Source organism: Ornithorhynchus anatinus, chromosome 1 (assembly GCF_004115215.2).
Source record: "Ornithorhynchus anatinus isolate Pmale09 chromosome 1, mOrnAna1.pri.v4, whole genome shotgun sequence".
Taxonomy (NCBI): Eukaryota; Metazoa; Chordata; class Mammalia; order Monotremata; family Ornithorhynchidae; genus Ornithorhynchus; species Ornithorhynchus anatinus.
Genome location: NC_041728.1, coordinates 3106297 through 3131368, shown reverse-complemented (window position 1 = coordinate 3131368; position 25072 = coordinate 3106297). Strand labels below are relative to the sequence as shown.

The 25072-nt window shown below is 55.3% G+C and overlaps 1 protein-coding gene across 14 annotated transcripts in view; it reads right to left on the bottom strand.

Moving 5' to 3' along the window:
* The window catches only part of PACS2 (phosphofurin acidic cluster sorting protein 2), a 161262-nt gene that overhangs the window by 32287 nt on the left and 103903 nt on the right, over positions 1-25072 (bottom strand). For 4 of the 14 annotated variants that reach the window (XM_029060929.2, XM_039910717.1, XM_039910763.1 and 1 more), the window contains 10 exons: positions 20888-20947; positions 13901-14058; positions 12188-12278; positions 10443-10520; positions 8252-8373; positions 5174-5309; positions 4887-5069; positions 4512-4616; positions 2909-3015; positions 1089-1243 (listed from right to left, as the gene is read on the bottom strand). In XM_029060929.2, the coding sequence (XP_028916762.1) occupies positions 1089-1243; positions 2909-3015; positions 4512-4616; positions 4887-5069; positions 5174-5309; positions 8252-8373; positions 10443-10520; positions 12188-12278; positions 13901-14058; positions 20888-20947 (1195 nt within the window). The remainder of the gene's footprint in view (positions 1-1088; positions 1244-2908; positions 3016-4511; positions 4617-4886; positions 5070-5173; positions 5310-8251; positions 8374-10442; positions 10521-12187; positions 12279-13900; positions 14059-20887; positions 20948-25072) is intronic. The other 10 variants (XM_039910706.1, XM_039910740.1, XM_039910771.1 and 7 more) reach the window with 6 other exon arrangements.

Sequence of the window (25072 nt, the reverse complement as noted above, 5' to 3'; positions counted from 1 at the left end):
GAGAGTACAATATAACTTAGTAGACATGTTCCCCGCCCCCAGTGAGCTTATAATCTAGAAGGGAGTTTACAGTCTAGAGGGGAATGCCAGAGAATAGGTGGGATAAACCACACTTTCAATGACTGTGCACAGAAATGTTGCCAGGACTAGATTTTCGTCCAAATTACAGTTACCGACAAACACTCCGTTCAACAAAATGGGCCAGAGAATTAGATGGGACTGGATGTGGCCTCCAGAGCAGCTTGGCTCAGTGGAAAGAGCCCGGGCTTGGGAGTCAGAGGTCGTGGGTTCTAATCCCGGCTCCGCCACTTGTCTGCTGGGTGACTCTGGGCGAGCCGCTTCACTTCTCTGGGCCTCGGGGACCTCATCTGTAAAACGGGGATTAAGACTATGAGCCCCACGTGGGACCACCCGATTACCTTGTATCAACCCCAGTGTTCAGAACAGTGCTTGGCACATAGTAAGTGCTTAACAAATACCATCATCATCATCATCATCATCTCACTGAAGGGAGAGAAGAAGGAGCCTCCTCCACTGTGGTCAGCCGCACGGTGCCGCCTCCATCCTCTGCCCCAGGCAGAGTCCCCTAGACTGTAAGCTCGTTGCGGGCAGGGAATGTGTTTATTGTTCTCCTGGCCTCTCCCAAGTGCTTAGTACAGTGCTCCTCACACAGTAAGCGCTCAGTAAATATGACTGACTGGTGTTACTGAGAGTTCAGTCAATTTGGTTTCCCTCTAGACTGTAAGCTCCCTCAAGACTGCAACCTTTTCATGGGCAGGGAACGTCTTACCTAAATCCTTTATATTGCACGCTCCCAGGCCTTTAGTACAGTGCTCTGCACACAGAAGACACCCGATAATTTAGCTTGAGTGATTGACTGATTTCTGCCTTGGTAGGTGAGAAAGAATATTGTTTTTATTCATTCCTGGCCATCTTTCTCGTCACGGAGGAAACGTTACGGGAACGTATTTAATGGGCTGGCAAATTTTTTAAAAATCTCCAAGGCAAATCTGTTTTCCCCTCCAAATCACCCTCTGCCACCCATCCCTGAACACGCCCCTTCCTTCGGAGCCTGGTTTCTCTGTTACCTAATGGGATGATCAGAAACCTCATGTAGCCAAGCCAGTCGGGAGTCCTGTGAGACAGCTGGTCCACAAAGAGCCTGAGGACGGCACTGAGATAGTTCTGAGCTCCCGCCACCGCGATCTTCACCGGATTTGGAGGTTGAGAATTGCAATTACAGCTGTAACACACAAAGAGAAGGGAAGAGAGGGCCTGGGCTCTAGTCCCCGGTCTGCCTTATGGCCTTGGGCAAGTCACTTCACATCTCAGGACCCCAGTTTCATCATCGGTAAGATGGAGAATCAATGCCCGTTCTCCCTCCCACTTAGACTGTGAGCCCTACGTAGGGCAGGGACTGTGTCCAACCGGACGATCTTGGATCCATCCCGGTGCTCAGTACAATGCCTGGCACGTAGTACGCACTTAACGCGTACCGTTATTATTATCGTCGTCAGTATTGACGGGATGATGCTGATATTTGGAGATGGTTTACTTGGGTTTGGAGTAAGTGCGATATTTAAGTGTCCGACCTATGACCCCTAATACAGAGCCGGCTATCCTGATTACACAGTTCTCCCAATCCCAGCTCTGCCGCTTGTCTGCTGTGTGACCTGGGGCAAGTCGCTTCACTTCTCGGTGCCTCAGTTACAGTAAACCGGGGCTTAAGACGGTGAGCCCCAAGTGGGACCTAGACTGTGTCCAACCTGACTGGCTTGTAGCTACCCCAGTGCTCAGTACAATGCCTGGCACTTAGTAAGTGCTTAACAAATACCATTTAAAAAAATAAAATAAAAAGGGCTTCAAGTTCCTCCTTCCTGCTAGGAAATGGACCTCTCTTTCAGGCACTGGGGAACTGTACAGAGCGTCAAGAGCTCAACTGAGCATGCACTGCATCGACCAGTCCTCCGGTGGTTTGGGAGGATCATTGCATTTTTTATTTTAATGGCACTTGTTAAGCACCTTCTACGTGCCAGGCACCGTACTAAGCGCTGGGGTAGATAATCTGGTTGGACATTATGTTCCCCAGGGGCACCCGATCTTAAGCTCCATTTTCCAGAAGAGGGAACTGAGGCCCAGAGAAATGAACTGACTTGCCCCCGGTCACACGGCAGACAAGTGGCGGAGCCGGGATTAGAACCTACGTCCTTTTGACTCTCAGGCCCGGGTTCGATCCATTAGGAACACTGCCTTCTCACTACTCTTCCCTAAGGGCTTGACCAGCGTCAGGGAGGAATCGAAAGGGAAATATGACATGAGGCTCCGAAAGATGCCAGGCGCCGCTTTCAGGTTCTTTCCATCTCCACCCTGAAGATCGAGCCGTCTTTCTCCGATGTCCAAAAAGAGACTAACTCGGAGAGAAGACCTTATTTTCGGTCTGGAATGTCTTCGTTATGCTTCCCCAGAAAAGCCTTTGATTAAAACATGGAATCTGGGAGGTGGGGGGAAGAGGACTTGATCTTCCGAGAACCGGGCCCGCAATCTACGTTAAATGAACGCCCATCTACCCAGTGATTCAGGTTTCACGAGACGCAGCGCGGCGTAGGGGACAGAGCACGAGCCTGGGAGTCAAAAGGTCATGGGTTCTAATCCCAGCTCCGCCACTTGTCTGCTGTGTGATCCTGGGCAAGTCACTTCACTTCTCTAGGCCTCAGTTCCCTCATCTGGAAAATGGGGATGGAGACTGTGAGCCTCACATGGGACAGGGACTGGGTCCAACCCCATCTGCTCTTATCTTCCCCAGGGCTTAGTACGGCACCTGACGCACAGTATGCGCTTAACAAATACCTTCATCACCATCATCATCATTGGCGGGGACTGACCCGAGAAGAGTTGTTCGAGGACTTACTATCTCTGTATCCGTGAGACGATGGTACTGAACGCTGCCTGAATATCGGCCGAAGAGCAAGTGCAGACCACGGGGAGGGTGTGTTTTTGCAAGATGTCTGAAAGAAACTAAATTTAACAGAACGACAAGCGTGAACCATTAGGCTAGACAAGACAAGACAAGTTCACTGGGGAACTTCCCCGCCTCCTCCTTCACTACCCTCAGGGGCTGGATTCAAGTCAGCTCTAAAAGGTCTTTTCCCTCCAGACATTACTGCTATTCTTATTCTTAATGTGCAAAGAGGAAACTCCCAACCACCCCCCCCCCCCCACCTCCACCAAAAGACAGAGGCAAATCTCACCACGGATATAAGTGGAAAGGGTTTTACCAAAGACTTGGTCAAACTGACACCAAACTTTCCCAATCGATCAATTAAGTCACTGCGGTCTGGGAATGTGTCTGTACACTGTTATATCGAACTCTCCCAAGCACGTAGTACAGTGCTCTGCACACAGTAAAGCGCTCGATAAATACCATCGATTGACGGATGGATCGATCCATTCGTTCAGTTGTATTCATTGAGCGCTTGCTGTGTACAGAGCACTCTACTGAGTGCTTGGGAGAGTTTGGGTTAAAATCCTCCTCCCTGGCTTAGAATGGGAGCGCTAGGTGAGACAGGGATTGAATCCCAACCTGCTTATCCTTAGAATAGCGTTTGACGCATAGCGAGTGCTCAACAGATATACCGTTAAAAAAAAGAGGAGTTGGAAGACACGTTCCCAGCCCGTAAGGAGCTGACGATATAGACGGCGAGATAGCAACTAACGTAAATGAAAAAACTGTGATTTCTACAGCCTCTGTTGACTGGCCATTCCCGTAACAGCCCTGAAATCAAGATTACGGGTAAAAAGCTTACGGGCAGAGGCTGCTCACGCCTACGCTGGGACCCGGTCATTCATTCAACAGTATTTACTGAGCGCTTACCGTACACAAGGCACTGTACCACGCTCTCCTTTTCCCTCTGCTCCCTCTACCCCCGCCACCTCTCCGCAGCTAAACTCTCTTCTCCCCACTTTCTCTCTGCTCCTCCCCCTCTCCCGTCCCACCCCCTCGGCCACCCTAACCCGTCCGCTCCACTGTATATATCTTCATCACCCTATTTATTTTGTTAAGGAGATGTACATCGCCCTGATTCTATTTATTTGCTATTGGTTTTAATGAGACGTTCTTCCCCTCGATTCTATTTATCGCCACTGTTCTTGTCCGTCCGTCTCCCCCAATTAGACTGTAAGCCCATCAAAGGGCAGGGACCGTCTCCATCTGTTACCGATTTATACATTCCAAGCGCTCAGTACAGTGCTCTGCACACAGTAAGCACTCAATAAATATTATCGAACGAATGAATGAATACAATACAGCAATAAAAACACACGTTCATCCACGCGCTTGGGAGAGTACGATACAGAAGTAAAAAGACAGGTTCATTCGTTCACTCGATTGCATCTCTCGAGCGTTTACTGCGTGCGGAGCACTGTACTAGGCGCTGGTTCCCTGGACCTGCCCGCCACGAACGAGTCCTTCACTTCCGCGATGAGGAAGAGCACGCCGGTGGCCCTCTTCTTACCTGGCCTTGCCAGTCGGAAGTGTTGACCAGAATAATATTCTCAGGGAGCTGGTCGTCGGAAATTAAGATGTGGTTCAGCTGATCGTACACCGTTTTCCTGGGAATCTGGAGGAAAACCACACACAAGACGGACGCTGGAGGGGTTCGCTCTTCTAGCCCAGGAGAGTCCGCCACAGCTCCCACACTGAAACTCCGGTGAGCATTCCAGTCGCAAGCCGTGGGGGAGGGCGGGGCGGGGGGTGGGGGGAGGGAATCGGGGCCTCCCTCAAGAGGCTCCGTGTGTGAGGTCCACGGAGGTTCTTCCCGCCTCCCGCCCCGGGTTAGTCGGCGGGGCGGGAGAGGTTAGGGCGTGTGCCTCCGGATGCTCCGCTCTACCCTCTTCCAAGTCCTCCTGTGGGCCGGGATCGGGGTCTCCCCCGCCTGGGAGACCACGTTCGGGCCTTTTGGGTGGGTGGTCTTGGGCAGCTGGAGAACTGAGAACGGAGTCCAGTCACATCCTCGGTGGCGGCAGTGACAGCGGTTCCCTGCTCTTCTCTCCCGCCTTACCGCCTCCTTTCCCTGGTTGGGGACGTGAACAGCGGAAGGGGGGGTGGGGAACGGTGACGGCGGACTCCTCGGCGAGGGTGGGAGGAAGGGGCCGGGCGACGACTCCCCCACTTTACCTGCAGGTGATTCCTGGTGTCTGGAGAGCGTTCGTTATCTAGGCTGTTGGCTCTTTCGTTCTGGGGCCTCACCGGCTGCCTTTCCTTCAGCGAAGTGCTCCGCCCCCGCCGGCCGGTCTGCTTCCCCTCTGACCTGCTGAACCGACAACGGCCTGAACCGCGGGCAAACCCGCCAGCCCCGGGAAGCGGCCGGGATCGAGGACGCCGTTCCCGGGACCGGAGGATCCATCGATGGCGTTTCGGTCCGTCGGTCGATCGTGTTTACCGAGCGCCCGCTGCGCGCGGAGCTCTGGACTAAGCGCTCGGGACAGTACGCTGTGACAATAAACAGTCACGTTCCCTACCCACACGGAGTCTAGAGCGGGGGAAAGGGACCCTAGTAGAAATAGATAAATGACAGATACGGACATAAGCGCTGTGGGGCTGGGGGACGAGTAAAGGGAGCGAGTCAGAGTGACGCAGAAGGGAGCGGGAGAAGAGGAAAGGAGGGCGCAGCCAGGGAAGGCGTCCTGGAGGAGACGCGCCTTCTATGAGCCTTCGAAGGCGGGGAGAGTCATCGTCCGTCAGACGATGGGGAGGGAGGGCGTTCCAGGCCGGAGGCAGGATTTGGGCTAGAGGTGGGCGGTGAACTAGACGAGATGGAGGTACAGTGAGAAGGTTAGCATTAGAGGAACAAAGTGTGCGGGGCTAGGAGAGGCAGCGTGGCTCAGTGGAAAGAGCCCGGGTTTGGGAGTCAGAGGTCATGGGTTTGAATCCCGGCTCTGCCATCTGTCAGCTGTGTGACCGTGGGCGAGTCACTTCACTTCTCTGTGCCTCAGTTACTTCATCTGTAAAATGGGGATTAGCCGTGAGCCTCACGTGGGACGACCCGATGACCCTGGATCTCCCCCAGCGCTTAGAACAGTGCTCGGCACACAGTAAGCGCTTAACGAATACCAACATTATTATTATTATTATTATTATTGGGTTGGAGTAGGAGAGTAGCACTTGAGGGCTTACTGGGTGCTGGGCGCTCTAACGAGGGCTTGGGAGAGTATAATACAACAGGGTTGGTAAAAGTAACAAGGGGCTTAGGGTTTAGAGGGGGCAGAGGAGCAGGCCCATCATATTTTGACAAAAGCATTCCGTGAGGAGGGTGTGGAAGATAAAACGGGAAAGTCTCCTCGTCTGTTCTCCCTCCAACTTAGACCGTGGGTGCCAAGTGGCACAGGGACTGTGCCTCACCTGATTCACCTGTAGCTATCCCGGAGCTCAGTACATTGTTTAGCACACAGTAACCGCTTAATAAATCCGATTTCTATCACTATTAATTATTAAAAGGCGAGGCTCGCAACAAGCCCTCACAAAGCTCCCGTTTACAGGGAAAACTCTCGTTCTCCTCCCCCCCACCTACGGCTTCTCAACCTGTCCCTCTCAGAGATCGATTTCCCAGAAGACTGGGTCGCGAGACGGAAGAACGGAGGCTCAGAAAGTTTACCGGAAAGCCTACTCATATTTTAATCCCTACGGAGCGGTCTCGGAAAAATGAGCTTCTCAGAAAATTGTCTCTGAAGAAGAGTTTCACTCATTTCTCCCAGGTTAAAATCGAATCCAATCTGTCGGTAATCCAGTAACTGACGCTGACGGATTCTCCCTAGAGTTCTGGGGGGGGTTTCGGGGAACCAGAGTCTACCTCAGATTTCTCTTTTCTCGGGTCGGTAAAATCCCCACAATCAATGAAGAGGCAATTCATGAGGAACTGATTAGGACGGTTCCTCAAAAGCTTCCCCAGGGAGGTGTGGTTATTCAGGATGCGTTCCTGAAAGTTCCTCCCACAAGTGGCCCCAGACACAGAGCAGGACGGAGTTGGGTTAGCTCACTCGCAGTATTTTCTCTCCTCCAGACTCCGGGGTTTCCCATTTCTTCCTCCTCAAGCCCCCAGCCACCGAGCTCCCAGGTCAAAGGGGATACACAGCCTATCCCCGAGTGTCACGGCTCCTTACGGCCACTACCTTTTGTGGTGATAAACTGTGAGAAGCAGCATGGCGTAGTGAACAGAGCCCGGGCCTAGGAGTCAGAAGGTCATGGGTTCTAATCCCGGCTCTGTCACCTGTCTGCCGTGTGACCTCGGGCAAGTCATTTCACTTCTCTGTGCCGCAGTAACCTCATCTGTACAATGGGGATTGAGACTGTGAGCCCCAAGGGGGACAGGGACCGTGTCCACCCAATTTGCTCGTATCCACCCCAGTGCTTGGCACATAGTAAACACTTAATAAATGCCATTATCATTATTATTTTTTTTTTTATTATTATTATCCAGCCAGAGGTCGCATAAGCCTCTTCTTCTCTCCGGCTTCCGGGCCCACGGGAAGCCCTCAGGCCAACCTGACAACCATAGGAGCCTGTGGTCCAGGTAATAATAATAATAATTACGGTATTTGTTATGCACTTACTATGTGCTAGGTACTCTACTAAGCGCAGAAGTGGAGAGAAGCAAAACAAGTTGGACAGGATCCCTGTCACAGAGAGGCCCCACAGTCACGATCCCCATTTTATGTATTAAGTAACTGCGGCAGAGAAAAGTGAAATGACTGCCCAAGGTCACACGGCAGACAAGTGGCGGACCCGGAATTAGAATTAGAACCCACGACCTTCTGACTCCCAGGCTCATCCTCTATCCACTACGCCATGCTTTTCTCCCAGATGAGAAGCAGCGTGGCCTAGTGGAAAGAGCACAGGCCTGGGAGTGAGGGTAATCTGGGCTCCGGCACTTGTCTGCTGTGTGACCTCGGGCGAGTCAATACACTTCTCTGAGCCTCAGTGACCTCATCCGTAAAACGGGGCTTAAGACGGTGAGCCCCATGTGGGACAGAGACCGCGTCCCACCCGACTGGCCTGTAACTACTCCGGCACTCAGTACGGTCCCTGGCACGTAGTAAGCGCTTAACAAATACCACTACCAGAAAAATAACCCTAACGCCAACCTGGGGTGGGGAACTCAACCGACCCCGGCACGACCGTGCACCCACGGCCCCGGTCAGACCCGGGCGCCCCTAGGGAGAGGTGGGCAGTGCAACTGTTGGGCCTCATGCACCTTACCTGGTGGAAGGGATAATTAAAGATTCCGTCTTGGTGATCTTCCCGCTCGGCGGAAGTTTCTCAATGAACACATCCAGCGTGGAAAGCTCGCCTTCCTGGCTGTCTTCTTGCTGGCTGGGCTCCTGGCGAGGGAAAAGGTGCGTCAGGAGGGAGAGGTCCATTTCCCAAACCTCCAGCTCCATCCCTCAAAGGAGTGGGGGCCCCCGCTTTCCAGAATGCACGGACCAATCTTCCAGCCCGGCCCTAAACACCGCTGGGCAGAATAATAGCGATATGATAACCGTGGCATTTGTTAAGCGCTTACTATGTGGCCGGCGCTGTTCCGAGCGCGGGGGTGGATACGAGTAGATCGGTCCCTGTCCCACAAGAAGCTCACAGTCTCAAGTCCCGCTTTACAGATGAAGTGATGGGGGCCCAGAGAAGTGAAGTGACTGGCCCAAGTCACACAGCAGCGAAGCGGCAGAGCCGGTCCTTCTGACTTACAGGCCCAGGCTCTATCCACTAGCCTCCGGGGGTCCACGACTCATTTAGGATCGAGACCCCAGCTGGACCCAAATAATAACTGTGGTATCTGCTAAGCGCTTACTATGTGCCAGGCACCGTACTGGGTGCTGAGGTGGTTACCACCACAAATCGGGTTGGACGCGGTCCCCGTCCCACACGGGGCTCCCGGTCTTAATCTCCATTTTACCGACGAGATGCCTGAGGCACAGAGAACTGAGGTGACCTGCTCAAGGTCACACAGCAGACAGGTGAACCAGGTCTCTCTGCTTCCCAGGCCCGTGCTCTGTCCACTAGACGAATCCTACCGTTAGCAAACAGAATCCAGGGTCCCATAAAGGGAAAGTAAACTGTGCGGCTGAAGCGCTTCAGAAATCAGTCAGTGGTATGTATTGAGCGCTTAGCGTGTGCAGGGCATTGTACTAAATGCTTAGGTGAATGCAACAGAGTACACGAATAAGAGGAGCTTCCGGTCTAGGGAGGGTGACAGGTATTAAAATAAATAACAATCAGGGGACACCGGAGAGTATAAGGATATGGACGTAAGTAATAATAATAATAATGTTGGTATTTGTTAAGCGCTTACTATTTGCAGAGCGCTGTTCCGAGCGCTGGGGGAGATACAGGGTAAACAGGTCATCCCACGTGAGGTTCACAGTCTTAATCCCCATTTTCCAGATGAGGGAACCGAGGCACAGAGAAGTGAAGCGACCCGCCCACGGTCACACGGCTGACAAGCGGCAGAGCCGGGAGTCGAACCCATGACCTCTAAGTGGTCGTAAGTGCCGTGGGGCCGGGCGTGGGGTGAATAGCAAGTGCTTAAATGACTCAGCGCGTAGACGACACAGAAGGGAGGTTTAGGTTCCGGTGCCTTTTCAGATGCGGGGTCGCGCACGACAATATCAGGTGCTTGCTCTGGGTAGTTCTACGAAGTTTTTAATTTCGGCCTCCTCGGAGTCTTGAGTGGGCAGAAGGGCACGCGGGTACGGGAGGTCGACTATTGGCGAGCCCAGCCGACGGGCTGAGCAGAGGCTGGTTAAGAAAAAGCCCCTAAATTGGAAGAGAACCAGAAGCCCGACTTCTCTCCCGCCTGCTGAGGGGCGGAGAGGGCGGCGCGGTCTGGTGGACAGAGCACGGGATTTGGGAGTCCGAAGACCCGGATTCTCGTCCCGCCTCTGCCACTTGCCTGCTGTGTGACCTTGGGCAAATCACTTCACTCCTCTAGGCTTCGGTTCTCTCGTCTGTAAAGCGGGGAGAAAACACCCGTTCTCCCTCTCTCTTAGACTGTGAGCCACAGGTGGCCCCGGGATTGTTCCCGGTCCGACGATCTTGGGTCTACCCTGTTTTCATCTCAGTGCTTGGCACAGAGTAAGCACTGCAGAAATAATAATAATGATGATGATGTCGGTATCTGTTAAGCGCTTACTATGTGCAGAGCACCGTTCTAAGCGCTGGGGGAGAGACAGGGTCATCGGGTCGTCCCACGTGAGGCTCGCGGTGAATCCCCGTTTTCCAGATGAGGGAACCGAGGCCCGGAGAAGTGAAGTGACTCGCCCACGGCCACGCGGCTGACGAGCGGCAGAGCCGGGAGTCGAACCCGTGACCTCCGACTCCGAAGCCCGGGCTCTCTCCGCTGAGCCGCGCTGCGTCGCCCACGTCACGGGAAGCAACTGAGAAGAGGAATACTTACATAGGCCGCCGTGTCAGAGACGCTTTCGCCCGGATGTTTCATCCCCAGGCTCCTTGTCTTTTCAGGCACTTCCATCTGCTTGAGACGAGACGGAAGTCAAGAGGGGACCCAGAACCGAAACACGGTACCGAGAGGGCGTCTGCGCCTTTCCAGAGCAGAGAGATGGGGCGCGTGGAACCCAAAGGAATGATGAGACACAGGGAGAGAGAAGGCCACCCAGCAACCGAGGAGGTTCGGGAGTAAGGCCGGCCCCCCGCGTCCACCCCCGCCCCGGCCCCCTGAGCCCCGGGCACGCTAGACTCTCAAGAAGCCAGTCGAATTAGGCGACGCTCACGCCGGCCCGCTGAATCTACATGACTACTTTCTTGGTGGACTAAAATCCACCTCCCGATTAGCTGCAGTAAGCGTGAGGAAAGCAGCATCCGTAACTACGGAAAGCAGAAACTGCGGCGGAGAATCCCAGACCACTGCTTAGTTTTCCCGGGGATGGATCTCTGAACGAGCACTTGAATCGAACGCACGACACTACGAACACAGTCATTCCAGAGGAGTCTCCGTATCGTCCAGGAAGTATCAGGTTGATAGTTTCGGAGGCCCTAGATCCGTTTTTTGCCAGATCCCCAACACGCCTAGATGCGTACGATTTCACGCTGCTGGGTAGGATCCAGTCCCGCTCTGGCTAAAGGCTTCAGAGAGTTCTGGGCCTCAGCCTAGTAAGTGGCGAAAAGAAGAAAGAGTGGGCTGGGTGGGTCTGGGAATTACTATTATTACTGTGGCATCTGTCAAGTGCTTATTGTGTGCCAGGCGCCGTTCTAAGCACTGGCTTGGATACAAGCGAATCGGGTCGGACACGGTCCACGTCCCACGTGGGCTCGCGTGCTTAATCCCCATTTCAGGGCTGATGGAACTGAGGCCCAGAGAAGTGACGTGACCGGCCCAAAGCCACCCAGCAGACAAGCGGTGGAGCCGGGATTAGAACCCAGGTCCTTCTGACTCCCAGGCCCGGACTCTAGCCACCGGGCCCCGCCGCTTCCACGCTTTGGCCGCCTGGCTCTGGTCACAGGACGGGCTTAAGGATCCGCCGGCTTAAGGAAAGCGGCGGGGAAGCCAGCCGCTACAGCCGGCGGTCTGCGAAGCCCGTGTGAAGAGTCCTGGGGTCACAATACCAGAATACAGTGCTCCGCAATCAGGAAGCTCTCTATAAATATGATTATCATCAATGATAGTAATCGTAACGACGACAACAAACCCGCTCTGCCCAGAGGCGCTTAGGACAGCGAGACCGCTACCCTCGGGGCCGGGGGGGTCGGTGAGACCGCCGCGGTGAGGTTAGAAGAAAGAGGCCACGAGGTGGAGAAGCAGCGCGGCTCAGCGGAAAGAGCCCGCGCTTGGGAGTCAGAGGTCACGGGTTCAAACCCCGGCTCAGCCGCTCGTCGGCCCTGTGACTTCGGGCGAGTCACTTCCCTTCTCTGGGCCTCAGTTACCCCATCTGTAAAATGGGGATTAAGACCGTGAGCCCCACGGGGGACAGCCTGATCACCTTGAACCCTTCCCAGCGCTTACAGTGCTTTGCACACAGTCGGCGCTTAACAAATGCCATCATCGTTATCATTATCACCGATGACCTGAAGTAACAGGGCTCAATCAGCGGAGCCTAGGCAGACTCGAGCTAGAGAAAGGGCGGCTGGGGCGCGCACCCAGACGCAACGCCCGCCAACCACGCTCCCCCGCGGAGGGTCACTCACCGGACTCGGGGGCTCCTTTTGACTCCTGACGCTGTGGATGCTTCCGATTTCCGTCTGAGAGCTGGAGTGTGATAAGCCTTCGAAATAAGGTCTAGACGGCGAAGAGAAGGGAAGGCGACGGCTTTATCGCCTCGGCATCTCTCCCCGAGATCCCCACCCACGCCTCCGGCGCACGAGGAGGGAGGGGAGTTCCCGGGATTTTTCCGGGCGTCCCGCACGACCCCTCTCCTCCTCTTCGGAGGCCCGGGGCGAGAAGCGCCCCGTCTGTTCTAACGAGGAGGGGCCGACGGGGAGGCGAGAGGGAGACGGAGAGCCCGGCCCCCGTCTCGCCGCCGCCCGGCCTCCGTCGCCAGGCAGGGCGTTGTCTCTTCGCCCCGACTCAAAGACCGCGACGGCGCGGTCACTGCTCTTTGAAAAAAATCTCTCCCCGATTCTGCTGAAAGACGGGGGAGACAGGAAGAGGGGGAGCGGGTCTCGGGAGACCCGACAATTTCGTGATAAGACGGGTTCGAAACCAGACATCCCTCTGGCCAACTGAACTCTCCGCGGAGCGTCCAAGCAGGGAGGAACTGAGTCGGAACTGGACCGAGCTTCGATCTGGCTTTAGAAGCAGAGAAGCAGCGTGGCTCAGCGGAAAGAGCCGGGGCTTGGGAGTCAGAGGTCACGGGTTCGGAATCCCGGCTCTGCCCCTTGGCAGCTGTGGGACCGTGGGCCAGTCACTTCACTTCCCTGGGCCTCAGTTCCCTCATCTGTAAAATGGAGACGAAGACCGTGAGCCTCACGTGGGACGACCCGATGACCCCGTATCTCCCCCAGCGCTTAGGACGGTGCTCTGCACATAGTAAGCGCTTACCAGACGCCAACGTTATTATTATTTAGAAAGAGCGGCAGGGAGGGAGTGCCGGGCCGCCGCAGACGCGGGCCGGGGAAAGGCTGGGCTGGTCGGCCCTGCCCCAGCCCCAGCCCCAGCCCCAGCCCATTTCACCCTACCCAGCGGCTCTAAGCCCGGCCTCTTCGGTGACTGGCCACTCCTCCGATTCCCCCCGGCAACCTGCCGCTTGCCACGGAGGCCCCCGCCCAGGGAGCCCAGTCCCCGTGGGACAGAATTCTGCTTAGAATTCTGCTCGCTGGACACAACCCCGGTGCCCTCTTGCCTCTTCTTCGGAACCACGGGCAAGCGGGCGAGACTGCAGGCCCCGGAGTCAGGCGGCCATGGGTTCGAATCCTGACGCCGCCACGCGGCTGCCGCGTAACCTCGGGCAAGTCGCTTCGCTTCTCTGGGCCTTCAGTGACCTCGTCTGTAAAACGGGGACTAAAACTGTGAGCCCCACGTGGGACAACCTGACTACCCTGAATCTACCCTGGTGTTTAGAACGGCGCTCGGCACGTAGCAAGCGCTTAACCGACGCCGTCGTCATTATCACGGTTATTTCTGTGGGCCTCGGTTACCTCATCTGTAAAATGGGATCGAGAGTGCGAGCCCCACGGGGGACAGGGACTGCGTCCAACCCCATCCGCTTGTATCCACCCTAGCGCTTATACAGTGCCTGGCACAGAGCGAGCGCTTAACAAATACCGTAATTATGTATCATCACCATCCCAGGGAGAAAGGGGGGACCCGCACCCTGGCTGCGAGTTCGAGGGAGTCCCCCGGCTGGGCCTCAGCCCCAGGCAGAGCGGGGCGGGGGGGAGAGGCCGCGATCCCTTCCTTACTTCAACTTTGGTTTGGGAGTGCTGAGGACGCTGTCGTCGTCTTCCATCTCGGGCCCGCTGTCGCTGGGGTTCTCGATATCCAAGGTGTCGTACAGAAGGTCCAGGTCCTCCTCCACCTCTGGGACGTGTTCGGCCGGGTCCTGTTCCGAATCCAGCACCTACGTCCGAGACACCAACCCGTCGGTCGGACTGGTGGGGCGTCTGCTGGGGGCGGCGCACCGTGGGATACGGACTCGAGGGCAGGCGAAGGGAGCTTGGCAACGTGACATCTCTCCCCTACCGTCGATCAATCAGGGGTATTTACTGAACGCTTACAGGGTGCAGAGCACTGTACTGAGCGCTTGCCGCAGCACAATACGGTAATTCCCCGCCCATAACAAGGGGGGAGGTTGGAGGGGAGGCAGGTATTAATATGAATGCTTTCTAATATCCCAATTAGAACCTTATCATTATTACTCTTATTCATTCAATAGTATTTATGGAGTGCTTACTATGTGCACAGCACTGTACTAAGCGCTTGGAACGGGAAGCAGCGTGGCTCGGTGGAAAGAGCCCGGGCTTCGGAGTCGGAGGTCATGAGTTCGAATCCCGGCCCTGCCCCTTATCAGCTGTGTGACTGTGGGCGAGTCACTTCACTTCTCTGTGCCTCGGTTCTCTCATCTGTAAAATGGGGATGAAGACCGTGAGCCCCACGTGGGACGACCCGACGACCTTGTATCTCCCCCAGCGCTTAGAACGGTGCTCTGCACATAGTAAGCGCTTAACAAATACCGACGTTATTATTATTGTTACGAATCGGCAACGGATAGAGACAGTCCCTGCTCCCTGACGGGCTCACGGTCTAATGGATGTTTGTGAAGCAGTTACTTTGTGTCATTCACTCATTCAGTCGTATTTACTGAGCGCTCACTATGTGCAAAGCCTTGTACTAAGTGCTTGGGAGAGTCCGATGCGACGCCAGACACAGTCCCTGCCCGCGAGGAGCTCACAGTCTAGAGGGGGAGGCGGACGTCAATACACATAAATAATTAAGGTTCCGGGGTAAATGGGAGATAATCAGGTGGGGGACAGTCCCCGTCCCACGTGGGGCTCCCAGTCCGCGTGGGCAGCGGAACGGGCCGACTGAAACCCCGGTGGAAAGAGCCCAGGCTTGGGAGTCGGAGGTTGTGGGTTCTAATCCCGGTTCTGACACTCGTCAGCTGCTAGACTTTGGGCAAGTTCTCTGTGCCTCAGCTACCTCATCTGTAAAACGGGAGTTGAGACCGCGAGCCCCCCGCGGGACAACCCGGTGACCCCGTATCTCCCCCAGCGCTTAGAACAGTGGCTGGCGAATAGTAAGTGCTTAATAATTGCTATCCCCGGCACTCAGAACAGCGCTAGGCACAGAGTAGGTGCTTAACAAATGCCATGATTATTATGAGAAAACTGAGGCCCAGAGAAGTGACTTGCCCCAGATCACACAGCAGCTAACTGGCAGAGCCTGGAGTAGAACTCAGGTCTTCCGACTCCCAGGGTAGGCCACGCTGCTCCTCAGGCTGCACTCGTTATTAGCTCGCTGTGGGCAGGGAACGTGTCTCCCAAATCTGTTGTCTCGTACTCTCCCAAGTGCTTAATAATAATAATAATAATGACGTTGGTATTTGTTAAGCGCTTACTATACGCCGAGCACTGTTCTAAGCACTGGGGTAGACAAAGAGTCATCAGGTCGTCCCACGTGAGGCTCACAGTCTCAATCCCCATTTGACAGATGAGGGAACCGAGGCACAGAGAAGTGACTTGCCCAGAGTCACCCAGCTGACGAGTGGCAGAGGCGGGATTCGAACCTATAAACTCTGACTCCCAAGCCCGGGCTCTTTCCGCTGAGCCACGCTGCTTCTCATACCGCTGCTTAGTACAGCGCTCTGCACAGGGTAAGCGCTCAATTGACACCTCTGATTGATTTAATAATAATAATAATAATAATAATAATAATAATAATAATAATGTTGGTATTTGTTAAGCGCTTACTATGTGCAGAGCACCGTTCTAAGCGCTGGGGGAGATACAGGGTAATCGGGTTGTCCCACGTGAGGCTCACGGTCTTCATCCCCGTTTTCCAGATGAGGGAACTGAGGCACGGAGAAGTTAAGTGACTCGCCCACAGTCACACAGCTGACAAGTGGCAGAGCCTGGAGTCGAACTCGTGACCTCTGACTCCAAAGCCCAGGCTCTTTTCCACTGAGCCACGCTGCTTCCCTTCCATTTATCGTTATGGCATTTGTTAAGTGATTACTATGTGTCAAGCACCGTTCATTCTAGACGTGAGACCGTCGTCGGGCAGGGACTGTCCCTATCTGTTGCCGAATTGTACGTACCAAGCGCTCGGTACAGCGCTCCGCACACAATAAGCGCTCAGTAAATACGACGGAATGAACTCGCTTTACTTCTCAGTGACCTCATCTGTAAAATAGGGGCCGAGACCGTGAGTCCCACATGGGACAGGGACCGTGTTCCACTCGATTTGCTCGTTTCCACCCTGGCGCTTAGTACGGTGGCTGGCACGTAGTGAGCGCTTAACAAGTATCATCAGGGAATGTATCGGACTCTCCCAAGCACTTAGTACAGGGCTTTGCACATAGCGAGCGCTCAGGAAATACGACTGAATGAGCGAACGACACAAAGAGCCCGGGCTTGGGAGTCAGAGGTGGTGGGTTCTGATCCCGGCTCCGCCCCTCGTCAGCTGTGTGACCTTAGGCAAGTCACTTAACTTCTCTGTGCCTCGGTCACCTCATCTGTAAAATGTGAAGACTGTGAGCCCCACGTGGGACGACCTGATGACCTTCTATCTACCCCAGCGCTTGGAACAGTGCTCGGCACATAGTAAGAGCTTAACAAAGACCAACATCATCATCATCGTCATCATCCATATCAGCAGTTCCCCAGTGGAGTGATTCCTCCTTCAGCCTGGGTCCCCGAGCTTCACTGGGAGGAGATTATTATTATTATTATTATTATTATTAATGTTACTATTAATCCTCTCTTTGTCCAGGGTTTACTGCATGTCAAGCACTGTTCTAAGCGCCGGGGTTAGATACAAGTTAATCAAGTCGGACACAGACCCTGTCCTACACGGGGCTCACAGTCTGACGGGGAGGGAGAACAGGTATTTAATCCCCATTCTGACAGATGAGGAAACTGAGGCCCAGAGAAGTGAACTGACTTGCCTAAGGTCACACAGCGGGAAGGTGGAGGAGCTGGATGAAGGACCCAAACCTCCGGCCTCCCAGGACCGAGCTCTTTCTACCCGGGCCGGCGAGTCCAGAGCGAGGGACGGTTCTGTTTTCGTGGATTCCACGCTTCATTAGCTCAGCCTTCCGACTCGGAAAATACTTGAAGAGCAGAGGGAAGGTGCGAAAATGCTATTTCTAAAACTCCTCTGTACCAGCTCTCTGTATTCGAGATGAAAGAGGATCCTCGGGAAGATCGTATTCAGAAACCACTAGGACTGTGCGTGGTCAAAAAGGGACACGGCTACCTCCGGCCGGCCTTTCCGGGGTTTTCAGGACACACGGTAGGTAGTCGGTTAAAACAGAGCACTCGTTAATCGGTACGCTCACACCGGCTGTTAGGGACAGGTTGGGAGAAAACGCCGAAAGATCTGTCCTAATCATTCATTCATTCATTCATTCATTCATTCGTATTTATTGAGCTCTTACTCTGTGCAGAGCACCGTACTGAGCGCTTGGAATGTACAAATCGGCGACAGATAGAGAGGGTCCCTGCCCTTCGACGGGCTTACGGTCTAATCGGGGGAGACGGACAGACAAGATCAAGACCTGCCGTGTTCTTGCCGTGTCACCTCGGGCGACTCACTTCACTTCTCTGTGCCCGAGGTTCCTCGTCGGCAAAATTCAATGCCCTTTTTCTCTCCCTCCCGCCCTTTTTCTTATGATATTTGTTAAGTGCTACGTGCCAGGCAGTGGACTAAGCGTTGGGGCAGATACGAGTGTGGACATAATCCCTGTCCCACGGGGGACCCACGGTCTCAATCCCCATTCTGCAGATGAGGCAGCTGAGGCCCAGAGAAGTGTAGTGACTTGCCAAAGGTCACTCAGCAGAGGAGTGGCGGAGCCGGGACCAGAAAGCAGTCTCCCTCTGCCTCCCAGGTCCCCGGTCCAACCATCAGAATCCGTTAATCTGGGAGCCGGACACAGTGGACAGAGCCCAGGCCCGGGCGTCAGAGGTCACGGGTTCTAATCCCAGCTCCGTCGCTCGTCTGCCGTGGGACCTCGGGCCAGTCGCTTCACTTCTCTGTGTCTCCGTGACCTCATCGACAGAACGGGGATTGAGACTGCGAGCCCCACGTGGGACGGGAACTGTGTCCGACCTGATTTGCTCGTATCCGCCCCGACACTTACTAATAATAATAATGGTATTTGTTGAGTGCTTACTATGCGCCAAGCAATGGGGTAAATACAAGGTAGTCGGATTGTCCCACGAGGGGCTCACGGTCTCAATTCCCATTTTACCGATGAGGCAACTGAGGCACAGAGTAACGAAGGGACTCGCCCAAGGTCACACAACAGAGGAGTGGCGAAGCCGGGATTAGAACTCACGACCCCTGACTCCCGAGCCCGGGCTCTTGCCATCAGGCCATGCTGCTCCTATCGGGTTGGACACAGTCCCTGTCCCACGTGGGGCTCACAGTCTCGATCCCCATTTTACAGACGAGGTAAATGAGGCCCAGAGAAGTGGAAGTGACTCGCCCAGCGTCACCCAGCACACAGTCGGCAGGGCCGGAACTAGAACCTATGACCTCCTGACTCCCAGGCCCTGGCACACGGGAAGCGCGTAACAGATAGCATAATCACGAAGCTTATCATCATTATTGGAGAAGCAGCGTGGCTTCAGTGGAAAGAGCCCGGGCTCGGGAGTCAGAGGTCACGGGTTCGACTCCCGGCTCTGCCACTCGGCAGCCGTGGGACTGTGGGCGAGTCGCTTCACTTCTCTGTGCCTCGGTTCCCTCATCTGGAAAATGGGGATTAACCGTGAGCCTCACGTGGGACCACCTGATCACCCTGTATCTCCCCCAGCGCTTAGAACAGCGCTCGGCACGTCGTAAGCGCTTAACAAATACCAACATTATCGTTACTATTAGAAAAGTTCACGGCCCATAGTAGGTGCTTAACCAACACCCTCGTTATTATTATTATTGTTATTGGGCCACGCTGGGATCTTTGCAGGGCCCTGGATGGCCCTCTGGAAAGGCTCTCGTCATATCCCGGCCAGACTGCCGCGTCGGCCTTCTCTCCGATCTCCCTTCCTCCTCCCTCGCCCCGCTCCGGTCTATCCTTCACTCCGCCGCCCGGCTCGTCTTCCCGCAGAAACGCTCCGGGCCTGTCACTCCCTTTCTTAAACGCCTCCAGCGGTTGCCTGTCGACCTCCGCTCCAAACAAAAACTTCTCACTCTGGGCTTCGAGGCCGTCCGTCACCTCGCCCCCTCCTACCTCTCCTCCCTTCTCTCTTTCCACCGCACGCTCCGCTCCTCCGCCGCCCGCCTCCTCGCCGTCCCCCGGTCCCGCCCGTCCCGCCGTCGACCCCCGGGCCGCGTCCTCCCGCGGTCCCGGAACGCCCTCCCTCCTCGCCTCCGACGATCTGATTCTCTTCCCCTCTTCGAATCCCTACTTAAAGCTCACCTCCTCCGAGAGGCCTTCCCAGGCGGAGCTCCCCCCCTTTCCCCTCCGCTCCCTCTACGCCCCCTTCACCTCTCCGCAGCTAAACCCTCTTCTCCCCCCTTTCCCTCTCCTCCTCCCCCTCTCCCGTCCCACCCCCTCGGCACCGTACTCGTCCGCTCGACCGGATATATCTTCATCACCCTATTTATTTTATTTTGTTTAATGAGATGTACGTCACCCTGATTCTATTCAGTCGCCATCGTCCTTACGAGACGTCCTTCCCCTCGACTCTATCCGTCGCCGTCGTTCCCGTCCGTCCGTCTCCCCCGATCGGACCGTGAGCCCGTCGGAGGGCGGGGACCGTCCCTATCCGTCGCCGACTCGTTCGTTCCGAGCGCTCGGTCCGGTGCTCTGCACATAGTAAGCGCTCCATGAATACTATTGAATGAATGAATGAATGGAAGTAAAAGATGACGAGGAAGTGGGGGGGGCATTTCCATTGGCTTTTGCCAGCCACGCGCCGTGCTGGGCATCGGTCCAGCCCGAGAAACAGTGCTCTTCCAGGTACAAAAGGCAGTTTCCTTCTTAGTCGGGGAGCCCCATGTGGCACCTGATCATCTCGTACCCGCCCCAGCACTTGGGACAATGCCTGGCACGGAGTCAGCGCTTAACATATACCGCGGTGCCTATCCAGAGAAGCAGCGTGGCTCAGTGGAAAGAGCGTGGGCTCGGGAGTCGGAGGTCATGGGTTCGAATCCCGGCTCTGGCACTCGTCAGCTCTGTGACTGTGGGCGAGTCATTTCACTCCTCTAAATCCCCCCCAGCGCTTAGAAGAGCGCTCTGCACATAGTAAGCGCTTAACAAATACCGACATTATTATATCTCTATGATTCTACTGATCTTGACTATATCGACGCCAGACTACTTGTTTTGTTGTCTGTCTGCCCGTTTAGACTGCGAGCCCGTTGCCGGGGAGGGACTGTCTCTATCTGTTGCCCCACTGTACATTCCAAGGGCTTAGTCCAGCGCTCTGCACGTGGTCGGCGCTCGATGAATACGAACGAATGAACGAACGAGTTGGAATCGAGCAAGCGTTTAGTGCGGTGCTTTGCACGGAGTAAGCGCCCGATAAATACGACCGAATGAATGAATCGGTCGACCGATCGGTTGTATTGACTGAGCGTCCACTGTGGGCCGAGCACCGTACAGGGCGTCTACAACAGGACAGACTGGTAGACGCGGTCCCCGGCCGCCACGGGCTCCCGGTCGGCGGGAGAGACGCGCCCCAAGCAGACGAAGCGGAAGAGGCAGACCGGAGGTCGGCGGGCCTTACCTCGTCGGACACTTTAAACCTCCGCAGGAGCGCGACCACTTTCTGCTTGAAGTTCTGCTGCTGTAAGACAAAAAGGAAGACGGAGGTGAGCGACGGGGGTAGGGAGGCGCGGCACACAAGCAACGGGCCGGCCGCGCTGAGGCGGAAAGCGAGGCGGGCGGCCCCCCCGGGCCTCGGCTTCCGGCTCCGCGTCGGCACCGAGCTGGTTCGGGGCTCGCGTCTCCCCCGCCGCACGGGGCCGGCTGCGGACGGGGAGGGTGGGGGAACGATTATTTTATTATTATGTGTTAATGAGGCGTCCATCCCCTTGATTCTATTAAGTTGTCTCGTTTTCGTCCGTCCGTCTCCCCCGGCTAGACCGTAAGCCCGTCACTGGGCAGGGATGGTCTCTATCTGTTGCCCAATTGTCCATTCCAAGCGCTCGGTACGGTGCTCTGCACGGCGTGGCTCAGTGGAGAGAGCCCGGGCTTCGGAGTCAGGGGTCACGGGTTCGACTCCCGGCTCTACCGCTCGTCGGCCGTGTGACCGTGGGCGAGTCGCTTCACTTCTCTGTGCCTCGGTTCCCTCATCTGTAAAATGGGGATTAACCGTGAGTCTCACGTGGGGCGACCCGATTCCCCTCTATCTCCCCCAGCGCTTAGAACGGTGCTCTGCACATAGTAAGCGCTCAACAAATACCAACATTACTATTATTATGATAGTGAGCGCTCAATAGATACTATTGAATGAAGCTACCCGAGGCAGATGTGGTCGAAGCCCGCCAGGCTTCTGGGACCTCCCGGCTTCCTCTCCTTGCCGCTCCCCGCCGGGAGGATCCTCGCCCAACCTCAGGGGAGACGCAAGGCCATCGACCCATCAGTGGCATCTGTTGAGCACCTACTGGGTGCGGAGCACTGTTACTGAGCAATCGGGACTGTGCGATACGCTCCAGTACGCTACGCTACAGTAGACGCGTCAACTGCGCTACAGTTGATGGGCAAAATCCGTGCCCACAAGGAGCTGATAGTCTAGACGGGGGGAGAGGGATGCGGAGATGAATACAAACGGGGGAAACGGCAGGGAATAAGGAATAAGGGTAACGTCGTATCTCGACTTGCCACGCGAAACCTCAGAATACCCTCCGTCTCATCCGAAAGGCGCGTCGCTCTGGCCGCTTCAGAGGAGACGACCGAACAGCGGTCATCGCCGCAGCTCTTTCCTCTCCACAGGCGGGGTCGTCCTTAAGGATCTCTGAGGCCAAATCGGTGAGCTTTCCCCCGCTCGTGGTGTTTGGCGATTGAAAAATATCACCTTAACTCTACTGGAAAAGATTCAATGTCCAACGGTGGCACTTTGCGGACGAACGTTTTTTCTCGCCCAAGGGCACTCTTAAAAATTATTCCCGGCCTCAAAATTTCAGTCTGGCACGGATTTTATCCCGCTATCACCGATAATAATAAACGCGGCATTCGTGGTAATTGTTAAGCACTTACTACGTGCCAAGCGCTGTATTAACCAGGTCCCACACGGGACTCAATCTACAAGGAATAATAATAATTAGTAATAATTATCGTTATGGTATTTAAGTGCTGACTACGTGCCAGGCGGTGGACTAAGTGCTGGGGTGGATAAGGGCAAATCGGGTTGGACGCAGTCCCCGTCTCACACGGGGCTCCCCGTCCTAATCCCCATCTTACAGATGAGGTCACTGAGGCCCAGAGAAGCGAAGTGACTGGCCCAGGGTCACAGAGCCGGTAAGCGGTGGAGCCGGGATTAGAACCCAGGTCCTCTGACCCCCAGGCCCGGGATCTTTCCACCAGGCCACACCGTTCTCTCTTCCTCATCACAGTCGGCTTTCCCCCATCTCCGCTCATCCTTCTCCCCCACCTCCCTCTTCCTGAACTAAGTCCATCTCAGGGGTAATGTGGATCTAGACTCCGAGCCCGTCATTGGGCAGGGAGAATAATGCTGGTTTGTTAAGCGCTTACTATGTGCCAAGCACCGTTCTGAGCGCTGGGGAATACAAGGTGATCAGGTTGTCCCACGTGGGGCTCACGGTCTTCATCCCCATTTTCCAGATGAGGGAACTGAGGCCCAGAGAAGTGAAGTGACTCGCCCAAAGTCACACAGCTGACAAGCGGTAGAGCCGGGATTCGAACCCACGACGTCTGACTCCCAGGCCCGGGCTCTTTCCACTGAGCCACGCTGCTGGTCTCTCTCTCTGTCGCCGGCCTGTCCATTCCAAGCACTCGGTACAGTGCTCTGCCCACAGTAAGCGCTCAATAAATACGATTGAATGAATACTGAATGAATCGTTCCCAAAATGACCACGGCCAGAGGGACAGGGCTACAGTTCCTCTGCCCTCCTCACTCGCCAGCTTGGGGGGCGAGGGGGCTACCACTCAATTCCAATACTCGAGAGATGCCGACTGACCCCCGGGGAAGTCAATGACTCCCGGGAGATAAGGCATTTCTGGTGATCCGCCCCGGCTGGTTTATCCAGCCGAAGCTGTGCGGCGCGGCTCGGTGGAAAGAGCCCGGGCTTGGGAGTCAGCGGTCATGGGTTTGAATCCCGCCTCCACCGCTTGCCAGCCGCGTGACTCTGGGCGAATCACTTAACTTCTCCGTGCCTCAGTTCCCTCATCTGGAAACTGGGGATTAAAACCGCGAGCCGCACGTGGGGCAACCTGATCACCTGGTATCCCCCAGCGCTCGGAACAGTGTTTCGCCCATAGTAAGCGCTTAACGAATACCACCGTTATAATTACCTCCGCCCCGTGCCCTTAACCTCACGTAAACACCCTGAATCGCTGACTTCTCCCTGGACCTCTACGGCGACCCAGTGCTCATCTCTTGGGCAGAGAGGGATTCCGGAGGGGAAGCCGCCACGCCGACGAAGGGGATCGATCCATCTTTCCCCAGAGAACACCCGTTTCCCTCTTTTACGTCTTCGGACCCAAAGTCCCCCGGGGGCCGGAGTTCCCCTGCGGCCCCGTTTCTCGCGGCTTCTCGACGTCGGTCTTGAAACGCGCTCAAGTCCGGAACGGAGGATAAGGAAGGCCTTCTCACCACTCTAAACCCGGCGCCGAGCGCCGCGGGTGGTCTCCCTAAGGGTCGACGGAGCGCGAGAGCCGGGGCGGAGCCCTTGCTTACGACCGAAGAGGCTTCCCAGTACAAAGACATTCCCAAGAGGGTTCTCCAAAGCGAATGAGATTCCGCTCTGCTCTTCGCCTGACCCTCTCGACCTTCCCCTTTCGCATTTTCAGCTGGCCTAGAGGCGTGCAATCATTTGCTTCACCAACCTGTCCCATCCGCCCCACCATCACCCCGTTCTACCGCTCCTTTAACGGGAAACAACACAGCTTAACGGAAAGCGCTCGGGGCCCGGGAGGCAGAGGATCGGGGTTCCAAACCCGTCTCGGCCACTGGCCGGCCGCGTGACCCTGGGCGAGTCCCGGCTCCTCTGGGCCCCCATCTCCTCATCTGCAAAATGAAGATTCAATCCCCTTTCTCCCTCTCCTTGGGATCGAGAACCCCACGGGGGGGGGGGGGGTCTGACGCCTGTCTGTCTGTTTTCCGTCTCCCCTTCTGGACTGTGAGCCCGTTGTTGGGTAGGGATCGTCTCTATCTGGTGCCGAACTGGACTCTCCAAGCGTTTAGCACACGGTAAGCGCTCGATAAACACGACCGAATGAGTGGACGAGAGGGACGGTGTCTGACACGATCCTGTATCCACCTCAGTGCTTAAGACAGTGTTCTGAATATGGTAAGTGCTCAATAAATACCACCGATAATGATTTTATTAATAATAACGTCGGTATCTGTTAAGCGCTTACTATGTGCAGAGCACCGTTCTAAGCGCTGGGGTAGATACAGGGTCATCGGGTCGTCCCACGTGAGGCTCGCGGTCTTCATCCCCATTTGCCAGATGAGGGAACCGAGGCACCGAGAAGTGAAGTGACTTTCATTCATTCAATAGTATTTATTGAGCGCTTACTATGTGCAGAGCACTGTACTAAGCGCTTGGGATGAACAAGTCGGCAACGGATAGAGACGGTCCCTGCCGTTTGACGGGCTTACGGTCTGATCGGGGGAGACGGACAGACGAGAACGATGGCGATAAACAGCGTCGAGGGGAAGAACATCTCGTAAAAACCGATGGCGACTGAATAGAATCGAGGCGATGTACGATTCATTAACAAAATA